Source organism: Scyliorhinus torazame, chromosome 5, assembly GCF_047496885.1.
Source record: "Scyliorhinus torazame isolate Kashiwa2021f chromosome 5, sScyTor2.1, whole genome shotgun sequence".
Classification (NCBI taxonomy): Eukaryota; Metazoa; Chordata; class Chondrichthyes; order Carcharhiniformes; family Scyliorhinidae; genus Scyliorhinus; species Scyliorhinus torazame.
The window spans coordinates 261183744-261200939 of NC_092711.1; the positions used below are offsets into that span (position 1 = coordinate 261183744).

Genomic DNA, 17196 nt, shown 5'->3' on the forward strand with positions numbered 1-17196 from the left:
ACAGTTTGCATGATGCCTGGCTAATAGGCTGTTCTAAGATCACCACCACCACCCACCAAATTCACTCTTCCCCCACCCCCACCCAGCACCCCACTCATACACCAAAACGTACACTGTATTTCCTATCAATGATCGCTAACTTGTAATCACTGCTTTATGAGCATTTATATTTAACTAGTCTTTGGTGTCTGGTTGAGTGTTTCGAACAGGGAGTTTGTAAAGATTCTGCTAAGATCTTGGCATTTTGCTGCTTTCTTTGCTTTCTCCCCTCCTCTCCAGAATGGATTCTGCATTCACACTTTGGTGAGATTCCAGTTACCCACTGGTGCAAGTGGCCATTCTTTAACTGAATCAGATAGTGAGTGTTGTCAGGCTACTTCACGGTTGGGTGCTTCACAGCTGAGCCAGGTCCAGCTGGGACTGCAGAATAATGGCCATGCTGGAAACCCTTGACTGACTTTTTCCTCTCTAGCCAAATGTAGTGATGACAAAAAATTCTGATGAGGGCGCCTATCACAGCACAGACCTGCAATTGAACCGAGGATTTCGCTGTTTGTAAGGTTCTGGACTACATGGGCTGGGTGGGCATTTAATTCTGGCAAGCTTCTTGTTTTTCATTGTTCCTTAATTTTTGATGAAAGTGAAAAATCATTAGTGAGTTGATGCAACCTGTAGTGAAACAAAGTTATTGCAAGATTGAATCATGTTATTGCGTACACTTTATTACAAACTTTAAAATAATGGACCAAAGCCTCCAGCCTCCGGAGGATGTAAAACTGAAGTTGAATGTTGGGATTCTGCAGAAATCCTGATGCGCGGACCAATGTGAGAATTGCCTGGGGAGTTAAAACTTCTGATGGATGAACCCCCTGTTCCCCCTGACTGCGCGAATGTGAATTCAGACAATTCCGTGGCATTTACCTGGGTACTTATTCAGGAAATGGATTAAAACCTAATCCAACATCTAGCGAACTCCACAACTGACGCCCCCCGCAATCACCCCAGACCCCCGACTACCCCCCTGACCTGACCTGACTATCCCCCAACCCAATTAGCTCCCGATCTGTCGTGACTACCGAACGGCCACTCTACTAACCCCCAATCGCCCGACTATCCCACATCCAGCTACCACCTGGCCCAACCCAACTACCCCCAACCACCCAACTACCCCCAGCCACCAGACTACCCCTCCAACAAAACCTGGCTAACCCACCCAAGCACCCTCTTGACCACCTGATCACCCTTCCAAACCAACCCGACCTGATCCAACTAAGCCCCTGACCCAAAGCAATTAGCCACTACTCCGACCAACTACACACTCACTCACCTACTCAGTTACCTAACTCACCTACCTCCTCTCCTACTACCCTACCTAATTCACCATCTACACACTCTAACCATCTACCTACCTCACCCACCTACCTACCCCACCCACCTGCCCTCACCCATTCATCCACTCAGTATGTTCTGCAGCAATCACCAAAACGCTTTTGACAGCATCTGCTAAACACACAATGTCTACCACCTAGAAGGAGAAGAGAAATAATAATAATCTTTATTAGTGTCACAAGTAGGCTCGTATTAACACTGCAGTGAAAATCCCCTAGTCCCCACACTCCTGTGCCTGTTCTTGTACACAGAGGGAGAATTCAGAATGTCCAATTCATCTAGCAAGCACGTCTTTTGGGACTTGTGGGTGGAAATCAGAGCACCGGGAGGAAACGCATGCAGACACAAGGAGAACGTGCCGACTCCTTACAGACAGTGACCCAAGCCAGGGATCGAACCCAGACCCCTGGCTCTGTGAAGCAACAGTGCTAACCACTGTGCTACCATGCACATATATATATGGGAACCATCAGCTGCAAGTTAGATCCAGAAAGTCCCAGCTTGATAGGAAATCTTTCACTCACCCAGAAGGAAGAGAAATACTAAATCATGCGACTATTATAAATATAATGATTCCACCACAGCATGAGTGGCACAACACAAAAAGATTCATAAAACGTTTTCCTTACAAAGGGATAATGATGTTCTTTAGATTCGAACTCTTAAATTCTATTTTAAGGTTTCAAGGTTTACTTCAGACCAAAGAATGACAGCTCAGTTCAGATCCATTTCTTCACTAAGTCTTGGCCAGTCACTTATCTGGGTTTATATCAGAAATATTGAAAGGGTAAAATTCAAAATTGTAATAATTATTTATCTATAATACATCTAAAAATGTACATCTGTGCACATTTCCTGTCAATTTTTCCAATACAAATTTCAATGCATTTATTTAAAATGGAAGCTACCTATAATAAACATGTTACATTATAATTATGTTCTTCTGCCAGTGATTTACGGAGGCAGCATCCGATATAAATTTTAGTCATAGTCAGAACAAATGGCAGGCAATTTTATTTTAATGTGTTTTCAATGATTCAATTCGTTCACTTATGTTCAGTCAGTGGAAACAAAGTAAATTTGCAAATTGCAGGTAAGAAGTGTAAATATTTGGGAGGGAGTTATCTATGCATGAGTGAGCCTGTGAGGCAAATCACAGTGAATAAAGAGTACTTAATTTGCATTCTAAAATAGATTTTTCATCCAATTGTTTTTTGTGGCTTACTGTAATAGAGCACAGTTGTTAATGATTTCCTGGCATTAATATCACTATGTTTCAGTCAATAAGTTGACAATGTTGTCAATTGTGTACAAATCAGTATTCTCAAAGTTAATCGCAAAATGTCAGTTTGAAATAAATGGAAAGGAATCAAAAATGAAGGTTTTAGCACCGAGAAAAAGATCTTTAAGAAGTATGTTATTTCAGAGCAGCTTCTGGAAAAATATTCCATACAAGTTGAATTTTGAAGACTTTACAATTACAAAAGGACAAAAACAATCTGACATTTTGATTCTTTACTGCACATTGTGGTCAACCTTTCAAGTTCATGGAATTGTGTAGCAACTGTAAGTTATAAATATGTCATGGTATGCCTATGGCATTTGACAACAAGCATGACTGAAATCTCATCCCTGGCATTAATGAACTGCCTGTCAGCAACAAATTGTAATCCAGTGCCAGCAATGTAGTCACCCAAGGAGAATGGAATATCAAAGTAGGGAAGTTTTACTGCCGCTGTAGAATAATAATAATCTTTATTGTCACAAAGTAGGCTTACGTTAACACTACAATGCAGTTACTGTGAAAAGTCCCCAGTCGCCACATTCCGGCGCCTCTTCGGGTACACAGAGGGAGAATTCAGAATGTCCAAATTACCTAACAGCATGTCTTCCTGGACTTGTGGGAGGAAACCCACGCAGACACGGGGAGAATGTGCAGACTCTGCACAGACAGTGACCCAAGCGGGAATCGAACATGGGACCCTGGCGCTGTGAAGCAACAGTGCTAACCACTGTGCTACCGTGCCTTCCAAGACATTGATGAGACCACATCTGAAAAACTGTGTACAATTTTGGTCTCCTTATTTGAAAAAATTATACAATTGTGTTAGAAGCAGTAGAGGGAAGGTTCATTTGATTCATTACTGAGATGAAGGGCTTATCCTATGAACAAAGTTTGCACAGGTTGGGCCTATACCCATTGGTGTTTAGAAGAACAGAGGTGATTTTATTAAATGGAGACACAGTGGTTAACAGTACTGCCTCACAGCACCAGGGACCTGGGTTAATTTCCAGCCTTGGTGACTGTCTGTGAGGAGTTTGCACATTCTCCCTTTGGCTGCATTGGATCCCTCCAGGTGCTTTGGTTTCCTTCCACAGTCCAAAGATGTGCAGGTTTGGTGGATTGGCCATGGTGAATGCACGGGGTTACAGGGACAGGGCGGAGGAGTGGTCTTAGGTAGAGTGCTCTTTCGGAGAATCAGTGCAGACATGATGGGCCGAATGGCCTCCTTCTGCACTGTAGCGATTCTATGGAAAACATATCAAATCATATGGGGACTTGGTAGGGTAGAACTGGGAAAGACATTTCCAATTGTGGAGAGACGAGAACTAGAGGACATGGTTTAAGAAACAGAGATCTCCTTTTAAGACTGAGATGAGGAAATGTTTTCTCACTCAGAGGGTAGCTAGTCTGTGGAATGCTGTGGAAAGGATGTTGGGTCATTGAATTTATTCAAGTCAAAGTGTTGGCAGAGTTTTGATAGATAAGGGCGTTTAGGGTTATGGGGGGACAGTAAGAGAAGTGGAGTTGAGACCACAACGAGATCAGTCATGATCTTATTCAATGGTGGCACAAGCTTAAAGGGCCAAACGATTTACCCCTGCTCCTAGTTCCTATCTTCTATATTCCATTGCATTTGGATTTAGCACAGTTCATAGAACCATATGGCTTTCCAGTCAATCTGGTTACTACATTGATTTGAATCCATTCACATTCTTCCATACAACTCTAAGTTCTTGAGTAAAAGATCCCATGAAAATTCCTTGGTATGAGGTGGGAAGGGTAGGGGTGGGAAGATATGGGGAGGGTAGCTGAACATTCAGTTCTGTGAATGACCAGGATTCCCAATCCAGACTTCTATTCATGGAAGACCAGTCAAATGATGGGTTCTCCTGAAGAATCATAGCCAGTAATTTGTTTTCTGATTCTATTACATTGAAGATCATGATAAGTTAATATATATATATTACTATTACAGTAGTCATTCTTTTCATATTCTTTCCATTGATATTTGTTAAGATAATGACCAGAACTTCTACAAAATTGTAAACATTGTATAGACTAAAGAAAAATTGTTAAAATATTTGGCAATCACACACACAGACGAACAAAATATTGACTGAAACTGAAAGAAATTGAAATAATAATTATTACAACTATGGTGTTAGAGAAGTACATGTAGTTACAACGATCTGTATAATGACTTTTACCTAAATTTACTTTACCTACAATTTTTTTCTGACTAGTTAAGTAAATAAATGTATTTTCTAATTTCTGCCCTGAATATCTTCGTTACTGTTAATGCCAGTTTTTCAAATCCATTTTGTTTCCAGATTTAAACATTTCAATATTCTTAGATGTTCAATCACTTGTGGTTCTTTTCTTTCATTCTGTAGGTCCTTCTTTCCTTATTATATTCCTGCAGAAAATAATTGGATATGTACCATTGATGATTATTCACATAAATTCAGCACTTGCATCCATATTCATTGCAGCAGTTCAGAATTATAAATTAATACAATGCAAAATGAAGTGAGTTTGTTACACACATTGCACGGCTCATCAATGTGGAAGAAAGAGCCACAAATGAAACATGAAGCCTCCATTACATTAGTATACTACACACACAGGTTTTCAGATGTTGTAAAATTGACATTCTATTAATTTTAATCGGAATGGATAGCTTAGATTTGGTCCAAGTATTTTTATGCTAATGGTCAAATATGTCAGATTACTATTTAGAAATGTATATTGGTAAGCATATGTTGATATATATTTCGATAGATTTTAATGAAGTATGCAATGTTCAGTGATCATCCTGAACTGTGCTGCTTCTTTACTCTGAAATGCACATCATATGCCTGTCGCCTTCAATAGAACAGTGCTCCAATAGAAAAATGACATGCCGCACAAACCACAATTGTGCCCAATTGACAAAGACCCAAAATGTATAGAATCTAAAGCAGAAGGTTACATCAGCATTATACCCTCTCACGCTGACGTCACCACCATTTGCAGGGTAATGAGAGAGCAATTCATTTGCATGGGACCAGTGGGTACCCAGATTGCAACAGACGCATCTTGACCACACATCTTCTATCCGCTGCCTAAAACTTTCAATTTGGAAGCTAGGGGCACGATTTCGGGCCGCGTTGCGCTCAAGGGAGAGCCCAACGCGGCTGGAGAATCTCGGGAAAGCCTTCCAGCGAGCCTCCTGACAGGTTCCGCAGCTAGCGAGATTCTCTGGAGTCCTGCAGGACGTTAGAGTCGGAACCCCACTCCAAATGGGCAGGACCAAATTACACTCGTGGAAGTAGGTCTTAAACCTACTTACGACCTACTTGAGCGTGATCCACCAGCCTTCCTCGATTCTTCCCAAGGAGGCTGCAGCTGGGCGCCGTTCAGTGCTGGTCATCAGAAATGTGGACCAGGTGGAATGGCACCCTGGGGATCTCCCAGGCCATTGGAGACCCCTAGGTGGTCAGGGTAAGTGCAGGGGGTCCCCTGGCCCTCCCCTGGAATGTGGACACCTTGGCACTGCCCAGATAGCACCTTGGCACTGCCACCCTGACACTGCCAAGGTGCCCGGATGACACTGCCAAGACAGAAAGAGCACTTCCTGGGTGTCAGGCTGGCAGTACAAGGGTGCCCAAGTGCTAGAGTGGCACTGCCAAGGGTCAGGGGATGAGGGGGGCCATGCCCATGAAATGAGGGGGGTGGTTAAAGGGTAGGGAGTGCAGGGAAGGTAAGTAGGGGCCTACAGGAGGTTGGGGGAGTGATGAGTAGGGATCCTAGATGGCAGGGGGTGCTGTAAGGGGACTTGGGGAGGGGGGTACTGAAGAGGAGGGACCACCAGAGACCCCATAGCAGGGTGTACTCACTTTGGGGGTTGTGGGGTGTTGTCCATGTGTGTGAGGGACACACAAGCTCACTTAGAGATCAGGACACCCTTTCAAAATGGCGATCTGATCGCTGAGCTCAGCTCCTCACTGCTAAAAGAATTCTAAATGTGGGCTAAATCGGTGATGAACTCCCCAGGGCCCAAAAAAGCGACTTAAGTGTTCATTGAATAGCGGTGAATAGCCAGCAGAGCCGACGGGAAACTCCCTGAAAAACCCGCCACAAATTAACTTAGAAATTTTGGGGGAGAATCGCGCCCTAAGTCTTTCCTTCTAAGGCTCCATTTCACCTCCCGTTGACTCCCTCTGTACAAAATACAATATTTCCTGAAAATAAATGACTAATTTTTTGAAATCCAGATCACTTCCATAGTCTGAATATCCCCTTCCCTTTGTGTGGGGCCAACTGGACCCTACTGAAAGCCAGTACACCTTATTTCACATGTATTAATCTCCAGTCACACACCAGGTCCGTTATGGGGTTGGGAAGCAGAAATTCCCAATGTCAGGATCCCTGTATTATACCTGTCCTCTCTTACATCTGTGGCTTATCAGGGGAGAGGGGACGGTGCCACCTATTACATGGCTGACCTGGACTTCCAGGCTCAGGTGGGAACCCAGCGTATTTAGGTCCCAGACTTTTATGAGCAGGTCAGCCAAAGCTCTGTGAAAGTTACAACAGGAATGCAGCAAAATTGCCAAGGAAAGTCATTCAGTGGATTTTAACTACTTACCTGCCCAGTTTCTGCCAGGTGGATAGGGTTAAAATCTGCTCCCTTCTTCCTGCTCAACCAGAAGAAAAAGTCAAACATTTTTCAAAAGGACAAGGATAGCAGAATTGATTATTGAAGATGATGATATTTTTCCTTTTTATTAACAGACCACAGAAATATACCAAACATTCTGCAACCAGAATGGACTATTTCGTCATCAGGTCCTGTATTAAAAACCGAGGGACGAGGTATGAGTTGTCCTCACATACTCCCACACTACAGTGAGTTTCAGACTCCATGCAATCTGATGGCCAACACCCCAGAGTCCAATCTGGTAAGATTTCACTTTTTACAAATGCAAGAAAGAAGAAAGGAATTTGAAAATCAGATCGATATTAATGAAAACCTCATCTTCTTTGAGGAGTCAAGACCAAGGACAAAGTCTGACCCCACGCCGAATACTTCAAAAATTGGGCAAAGCAACTCTGACATCAGGTGTGGTTCTGGACAACAAGGATTGCTGAGCAGGGGAAGAGCTAACACACTGGACAGCCAAATGAAAATGGCTATCGCTTACACCACTGACCGCCATAACTGCATTTGTCCAAAAATCCCAGTGCAGCTATCAAAAGTGAACAGTGCGAAGATCCTTCCCATAGTTATCACAGAAAATGATGACTTGCTTTGTGATGCTTGTAAGGTCAAAATGAAAAGCAGTATTATTCCCAAAGGAAGCAGTACAGAGAAATGCTTAAACTTATACAATTACCGGGATGACCTGATCGACCTGACAACTCTGCCTCTGCCAGGAAGTGACGAGGAACAGGAAGGAGATGAATACCATTCTCTACTCCCTACATTGGCTGCTCCACCACCAGGTTTCAGGGATAATAGTTCAGATGAAGATGACTCCAAGCGAAGGACCAGTCAAAATCTCACATCTAGTCGACAGTCTTGTGACATACACTTCAGTGACATCCCAGTGTCACTAATTGATGGTGTTCAAACAAGGACTGTCAGGCACAGGGCCCAGGAACTGGATGATGCTCTGGTTTCCACGCTTCAGGCCCTGGAAGCTTTAGCTGCATCTGAAGAGTGTCCTCGTAGTCAACCTCAAGAAGGTTCAGGTAACACCAGATTTGGTTGACTTTTCAATGCTTTCAAGTTTCAAAATTGAGTTTGAATCGGATCACAACTCACTATTTTGCTAACTTTGTTTTAATTGGCAAAAAGTAATAAAACTGTTCTCATACTTTGTCAAGCATCCGCTTCATTGTAGCAAACTATTACTGCGTTTCACGGTTTAGTTATGGACATTCTTACAAAATGTGTTCACAGGTGACAAGAGGAAAAAGCTGAGGAACAGGGCATTCTTTTTCAAAATGTCCTCTTTTTTAATATAAGAAAGTAATGGGCTGGTTATGAGTTCCTTTACTATTCAAAAATTGAAGTTTTATCATTGACACTGGCAGATTTCTCTCCCCATAATGCCATTCTAGTGGTGTCTATTATTGGAAACATCATCATAATGCAATCCCATTTCTTTCAAATATTGGAGCATGCAACTTCAAATAGCCTGAGACTCACTACAAGCAATATTCAAAACTGGATATTAATGGCATTTAAATGGTATCATTTTTCAGGAAATTCATTGCATCAGCTTAACATCCCACTTTAACTTTCTGCTGAATTTGCTAATGGTCTATATCAATCTTTGTGGCTGTAGCTTTACTCTTTTCTTCTGTGAATCACAGCATTGATGAGTACCAGAGAAATTGCACTACATGGTGGGGGTTCCTTGGATCTGGAATAGATCTTCTGCTTTCCATCTCCCCTTGCCCAAAGAATTTTGGTTAGTGCTGCACAGACTTAAAGCGTTTTTGCTTAGATGTAAAAAAAAGTGCGTAAGTGGAAGTTAATTGCTCATTCAATTTTTAGTGCCTTCACAGGAATGCACAATTTTATTGAATGTCCAAAAAGGGACTCTTAAATATGTAACTAATTCAGAGTAACCTGAAAGAATGTTACTGCATTAACTACTGGCTAGCTAACTAGTCTTTGAACTTAGATCAATAGCATGCTATCAATCACTCTAGCTGTGGAGTGCATACTTTCAGGAGATGATGAAGGAACCAAGTATATGATGGAAACTGAAATACACATAAAAGACATATCTGCTTAAAGGTAATAGTGTGAAACAATGATGGTACTGAAAACCAGGCCATTATTAAGCAGAGGGTCAGGCAAACATTGGGAGCCATTGCTATGGCAATGGGCTTCGAAACAAGCATCATCAGAATCATGCTTAAGGAAGGTATCTAACTGGAAGAAAAATGCCACTTTGACGAATGAGAATGGCTACGGAGAAAACACAGCTTACATGTAGAATTTTATGCCAGCTATTCTTTGAGGTCCAGGATGATTAGAGCTGTAAGCAGATTAGTCCCCTGTGATCAGTAAATTACAACCAAATATTTAGTTTAAATGATAACATTACCTGGGAATTTTAATATGAAAAACCTTTTTATGAGCACAATAATTGTGCGTGTGTTCTTTACAATCTTTATGGAAGGTAGATTAATAAGTATACCAAGAAGTCAAATCACAGTAAATGAATGAACAAAATTAAGTTTTAACAATGAAATCTTATGATTCCTTGTTGCATGACAAATGATGATACAACTTTTCAAACTATTCTATTTGAAAACACAAGTTAGTTGATCTCAAAGTTTAGAATGCCAGAAGTACGAGTTCACTCTGCTATTTTGGTGTTTGTGATGGGAAGGGGATATGTCGACAGAGAAAGAGAAAGAAAAACAGTTCTTTGACCGATTACTTAGCTCTGTGTTGAGCAATAAACAATTGAGTGACTAACCAAGGTTGCGTTCTCCCCAAATTGATTTCCTTTGATGTGGAATCCTCTAACACTTGGGTGCCAGCCTGTGGCGAAAACAATTTTGGGTGTAATTAACCAACATTGAATTTTTCACACTTAAGGAGGCCATTTGAATATGTTATTGATATTCCACCCTGGCACTCTAGCATGCATCAGCCTAAACAGCAATCCTTAAAAAGTAATCATAATGGGGTTCCCCTTGTTCTTACCTTACATACACCAAACTCTATATTCAATGGATTATCCTTCATCATTTCCACCACTTCCAATGTAATGCCACCACAAAATGAATATTTCCTTCCCTCCATTTTCAACATTCCAAAAGGATTGTGACCCCCAAAACATGCTAGTCCACTCTTCAATCACCCCCCAACATCCCCTCCGCTTCCCAAGGTTTCTCCACATTCCACATGCAAATACAAGACATGCAACACTTGGGCACGATCTAACTAAAATAGAACAGAGTGTATTCTGGCCGGGATTAGGAGGACCGTTCCCAACATTTGTAGTGCCGGGAATGTCCCTGCTATTAAACAACACTCTGTCTTGTTTTCATACCCCGGCGGGGAAAGGCCCCCCAAGGCCGCGCTTTTTAAATATTTTTTTATTCTCCTCCCTTTTCACATTTTCTTCCAAATTTACATCCAACAATAAACAATAATCAGTAACGAATGTAATGTCAATCCCCCATATTAAAAACAACGATCCCATCCTCCCACCAAACCCCAGAAATTAGCATGCATGTTCCCAAGGCTGCACTTAGCTTCATTTCCTGCACTGAGGAGCTCTGATGAGTGGAGATCCACTCGTCAATGCAGGAAGAGATCGAGACACCTTGACCCCCCGATGCAAACCCCACCCCCACCCCTCCAACGTCCTAACTTGAATGTTTGAGGTTCCTCAGGCCCCCCCCCCCCCCTTCCGCATACTACCTCATTATGGCAGGGCGCCCCTGGACCTGATCCCTAGCGCAGGCACAAGGCTAGCTTGGCACCTTGGCACTGCCAGTCTGGCACTCTAGCATTGCCTCTGAAAGCCTGGCATGACCAGGGTGGCACTCAGGGGGTGGCACTGCCAGGGTGCCAGGCTGGCAGTATCAAGGTGCCAGGGTGCCACCCTGCCCAGAGGCCGACCACCCAGGGGCCTCCGAACACCTGAGAAACCCCCTCCCCAGCTACCGTTCTGCATGGTTGCCGTTTGTGGGGACCCGTCCTGAACAGCGCCCAGCTGGGGTCTCCCCTGGAGTCAGCACAGCCAAGTGGCTTCTTAAACTCACTTAGCCGTTCAGGCGTAACAGCCATCGGGAATCCCAGGGGAGGCCGCCAACTTCCCACCCCAATTCTGGCTGGATGTGGCCAGTCGATTGTGCCCCCTAGCCTTTTTATTTTACTCTTTCATGGGATGTAGGCATCACTGACATGGCCAGCATTTGTTGCCCATCCCTAATTGTTCTTGAGCGGAGTGACTTGCAATGTCATTTCAGTGGGCAGTTAGGAGTCAACCACATTCCTGTGGATCTGCAGTCACATGTAGGCCAGACCAGGTAAGGATGGTAGATTTCCGCCCCAAAAGGGCATTAGTGAACCAGATGGGTTTTTAACCACAATTAGTGATAGTTGTCATGGTCACCATTATGGAGTCCAGCTTCATGTTTCAGATTTTGGAACTGAGTTCAGGTTCTGTGGTAAGAAACTATGTCCCCAGAGCATAGTCTGTGCCTTTGGGTTACAAATCCTGCAGCATTACAATAGCACCATAATGCTATGTCCTTCCCAGCTCCTTCCCAAACACTCCCTCCCAGATTAAACATTTGTTTACTTCGTTCAATTCAGTAAACTGTATTCCCTGCTCACAGTGCCGTCTCTCCTACATTGAGGACACCAAATACAGAGCGGGTGATTGTTTTGTGAAATGTCTCTGCTCCGTCGGCAAGCATAACCCTGAGCTTCTGTTCACCTTTCATTTTCATTCTCAGCCCCACTCCTACTTTGATCTCCTAGTCATTGACCTCTTACACTGTTGCTATGAAGCTCAACAGAAGCCTCATTTGTGTAAGAAGATACATTACAGTCTTTTGGGTCAACACTTGAGTTCAGTAGTTTCAGAACAGAATCACTTCCCATTTTTTCAGGCAGCAACTTTTGGTAATATTCTGCTTTTGCCATTTATACCTCCTATCAAGCCACATTTTAGTTTTTCACGTCCTATTATTACCCACTGTTGTCTTGCACCATCATCCTTTTTATCATTTGGGGCTAACAATTCATCGTCACACAACATCTCCTATGCATTGTTCCACCAGCCTCTCAATCTGTTCAATGCACACACTCCCATCACTCAACCAGAAGCGCTCCCTGGCACTCAAACCTAACATCCAGATGTTCCCTCGCTCACCTACCAATGCAGCCATCCTCACAACAACCTCTCCTTGCCTACATAAACCTAAATTATTCAGCGATGACAGAAAACTCATCCAAGCACAGTGCTACACAGACATTGGCATTCTGCCTTCTTTTTCACAGGTGGTAAACAGAAGAAGGGAGCAGAACAGAATCACCTTCTGAGGAAATGACACTCAGCTTCATTGGGCTGGTCGTTATATAGACCATGCCATCTGGTGTCATTGGGAACATTGAGGATGGTGGCGTGTTCCTCCTTAATGTCCCTTTTCAATTTGCATCTCAACCTCATCCTATTATCAGGCATGATAAGAAAGCTGCTGATGCTGTGGCCATAGGTCTCTTGCTTCCCAGCCCATTCCCTTCCCTCACAATCATTTTCCCCTCCTAATTTATTGTTTCAGGCACCCAAGAACTTCAGTCTGACCAACAACAACAACCCAAGGAAGACGAGAGAGCAACAGTATAACACTGATGCATCAATCCCATCACTAAAACTGAAACTATGGGCCCGATTCTCCCAAATAATTTCAAAGTTAATTTGTGGGGGATGTCATAATATGCACCCATGCACATCATGAGGTAAAAGCAGGCAGTGACAGACACCCAGGTGAGCCAATCAACATACAGAACAGAACACAACCAATCACCAGACAGAACACCAGAGGGGGACTTCCAACTATAAAACACACGAGGCTTCAGCACTCTGCCTCTTTCCACTGGTGACAACTGTAGTGACAGTCAGGGTGTACAAATCATTCAACACCTTCTACACGTGGAGCAGAGCTAGCCTGGTCTAGATAGTTAGAGTTAGTTTATTTGAGTGGTAGAGAGTCAACCCACAGGCAGCTGCGTGCTTTGTTACAGAAGTTCAATAAATCTTATAAACGCTCACGTTTGGTGTATGCTTTATCGTTTATCTGCATCGTGTTGCAGTCCGTGTTATCTCAGGGTGAATAACACGACATGATATCAGGTGTGGCTACTTCTTCTAAGTAATGTACCTTCAAGAATTCACTGACGACCAGCAAGTGCCTTCCAGGGGCATGGTAAAAATCCAGGCACCTCCACAGTTCCGGCTCTCCGGAAGCCTTGACGCCAACTGGCGGGTCTTCAAGCATAAATTCAGTCTATACATTGAGACCTCGGGCCTCGAAAGTGCGTCCAATACCAGAAAAATCGTGCTGCTCCTATCGACTGCGGGGGACCAGGCCATCCAAATCTTCAATTCGCTCACTTTTGCCGACGGTGAGGACAAGGCCAAGTGCCAGACCGTCTTAGCCAAATTCGACAGTCACTGTGAAGTCGAAACGAACGAGAGCTTCAAGCGTTATGTCTTCCAGCAGCGCCTTCAGGGTAAGGATGAGCCTTTCCAGTCTTTTCTAACTCATCTTCGCATTCTAGCGCAATCCTGTAACTACGGTGACACCGCTGATTCCCTCATCAGGGAGCAGATCATGTTTGGCGTCCACTCCGACGCCCTGAGGGAGCAGCTCCTAAAAATAAAAAATATGTGCCTGCCAGTAGCCATTGAGACGTGTAAAGTCCACGAACAGGCAAAAAGTCGCTATTCCCGCCTTAAGTCGGCAGAGCAGGATCAACTTGCCTCCCACGAGGCTGAGAGCGTGCAGGCCATCACCCGAATGCGGCGCCTGAGCATCGAGGAAGGCAGCTATTTCACGCGCTTTTCCAGGGGTCCCACGCATGCGCACCACGGTCGGGAGAATGAAGCTGCCGAAGACCACACTGCGCAGGTGCGAGCGGCGGCTGACTGCACTGCGCATGTGCGACGATGCACAGAGCGTCATGACGTCGACATGATGACGTGCCCGAACTGCGGCACCGCCCATTTAAAGCGGCAATGCCCTGCAAGAGGCAGGCGATGTCTAAACTGCAAGAAGCTAGGCCATTATGCGGCCTTGTGCAGGTCTGCACCTTCGATAGTGGGCCAGCGATCCCAGTTCCAACGCAGACGCGTTCGCAGTGTGCAGCATGGGCTGCTGGATTTGGAACCTGATCCCGTCACGGATCCAGAGGACGACTGCCCGGAGTCCCCATATCGAGTGGGCATCATCACCATGCATAACAAGGCCTCCTCACATTCAGCAATACACACACCCATCCTCAATGTGGATTCTGCGGATGAGTCGCGTGCAATTGTACAAGTCAGCAATTGTAGCATCCGGTTCAAGCTGGACACCGGTGCTTCAGCCAATCTAATATCTGAAGCAGATCTTGCTCGTATCCAAAGGCAGCCAACAATTCTTCCGCCAGCCTGCCAGCTGCTTGACTACAATGGCAATCCCATCACTGCGTTAGGGTCCTGTCACCTGCATGTCTCCAACAAGGCCATCAAGGCCACTTTGTGGTTTGAGATCGTCAAGCCCGACAAGGCTTCTGCTTGGTGCCCATGCATGCAAGCGTCCAGCGCGTACATGCCATGTCCTCTGCCAACATCACTCTTCAGGCCAACATTGATGAGCTACTATTGCAATACCTGGATGTGTTCAGTGGGATGGGTACGCTGCCCTACCGCTACAAAATTGTGCTCAGGCCTGATGCCACGCCTGTGATCCATGCACCACGCCGGGTGCCGGCTCCTCTGAAGGACCGTCTAAAGGCGCAACTGCAGGAGCTCCAAGATCAGGGTATAATATCTAAGGTGACGGAACCAACTGACTGGGTCAGCTCGATTGTCTGTGTCAAGAAGCCCTCTGGAGAACTCACATTTGTATCGATTCCTAGGATCTGAACCGTAACATTATGCGGGAATACTACCCGATCCTGAAACAGGAGGAGCTGACAAGTGAGATGGCACATGCCAAATTCTTTACAAAGCTGGATGCATCGCGTGGCTTCTGGCAGATACAACTGGACGAGTCCAGCAGGAAGCTCTGCACGTTTAATACACCTTTCGGAACGTATTGTTCCAACCGCATGCCGTTTGGTATTGTTTCATAGAACATAGAACATTACAGCGCAGTAAAGGCCCTTCGGCCCTTGATGTTGCGCCGACCTATGAAACCACTCTAAAGCCCATCTACACTATTCCCTTATCGTCCATATGTCTATCCAATGACCATTTGAATGCCCTTAGTGCTGGCGAGTCCACTACTGTTGCAGGCAGGGCATTCCACGCCCTTACTACTCTCTGAGTAAAGAACCTACCTCTGACATCTGTCTTATATCTATCTCCCCTCAATTTAAAGCTATGTCCCCTCATGCTAGACATCACCATCCGAGGAAAAAGGCTCTCACTGTCCACCCTATCCAATCCTCTGATTCGGCCTCTGAAATCTTTCAGAGAATAATGGAACAAATGCTAGAGGGCATTGAGGTTGTGCGGGTTTATGTTGATGATGTCATCATATGGTCCACGACCCCGGAGGAACATATTTCTCGTCTGCAACAAGTCTTCAGATGCATACATGCCAACGGCCTGAAGTTAAACAAAACCAAATGCTCCTTTGGCATGTCATCAATCAAGTTTCTGGGTGATCAGATATCCCAGCAGGGCGTGCAACCAGATTCGGACAAAGTCAAGGCCATCAACACAATGAAGACCCAAAAAGACAAAAAGGCGGTCCTCCGCTTCCTGGGTATGGTACATTTTTGGGGGGAGTTCATTCCCAACCTCGCGTCACACACCACGGCTCTCAGGCATCTGGTGAAGAAGTCCACCACTTTCCAGTGGCTACCCACACATCAAGCAGAGTGGCTCGAGTTAAAAGCAAAGCTAACCACCGCTCTTGTTCTAGCTTTCTTTGACCCAGAGCGGGAGACTAAAATCACCACAGACGCCAGCCAGGACGGCATTGGGGCAGTGCTCCTCCAGAAGGACGACATCTTGTCCTGGGCTCCAATGGCCTATGCGTCTAGGGCCATGAACCCCACCGAGCAAAGATATGCTCAAATAGAGAAAGAATGCCTGGGCCTTCTCACTGGTATTGTGAAATTTCACGATTATGTCTATGGTCTGCCAACCTTCACAGTAGAGACTGACCACAGACCCCTAGTTCATATCATACACAAGGACTTGAATGACATGGCGCCCAGGCTCCAGCGCATTCTCCTTCGACTCCGCAAGTATGATTTTGAACTGGTTTACACACCTGGAAAGGAGCTAATCATTGTGGATGCCCTATCACGTGCCATCACCTCACCCTGTGAGCAGGTAGACTTCATACGCCAAATTGAGGCACAGGTGCAACTGTGTGCCAGCACCCTCCTGACATCCGGCGAACGACTCGTCAACATTCGAGAAGAGTCCGCCAAGAACCCTCTTCTGCAGCGGTTCATACATCACCTCACGAATGGCTGGCAGAAAGGGCAATGCCCCCAGTTCTACAATGTAAAGGATGACCTAACAGTTGTCGAGGGGATCCTCCTGAAATTGGATCGCATCGTCATTCCTCGCAGCCTCCAGAGCTTGGTGCTCACGCAGATACACGAAGGACACCTCGGTATTGAGAAGTGCAGGCGCAGGGCCCGGCAGGCTGTCTATTGGTCCGGTATCAATGAGGATATATCAAACATGGTCCTCAATTGCGCGACCTGCCAGCACTTCCAGCCTGCTCAGCCCAAAGAAACGCCGTTGTCTAAGGTAGGAGTTGACCTT

General features: G+C 45.0%; 1 protein-coding gene and 1 long non-coding RNA gene across 8 annotated transcripts in view; one reads left to right on the top strand and one right to left on the bottom strand.

The window, feature by feature from the left end:
• frmpd3 (FERM and PDZ domain containing 3) overlaps positions 1-17196 on the top strand; it is a 698336-nt gene that overhangs the window by 654183 nt on the left and 26957 nt on the right. For all 7 annotated transcript variants that reach the window (XM_072505444.1, XM_072505439.1, XM_072505443.1 and 4 more), the window contains one exon: positions 7451-8410. In XM_072505444.1, the coding sequence (XP_072361545.1) occupies positions 7451-8410 (960 nt within the window). The remainder of the gene's footprint in view (positions 1-7450; positions 8411-17196) is intronic.
• LOC140421086 (uncharacterized) overlaps positions 4826-17196 on the bottom strand; it is a 45833-nt gene continuing 33462 nt past the window's right edge. Inside the window, exons 2-3 of the long non-coding RNA XR_011946665.1 lie at positions 7305-7353; positions 4826-5090 (exon numbers count right to left, since the gene is read on the bottom strand). This is a non-coding gene — a long non-coding RNA (uncharacterized lncRNA). The remainder of the gene's footprint in view (positions 5091-7304; positions 7354-17196) is intronic.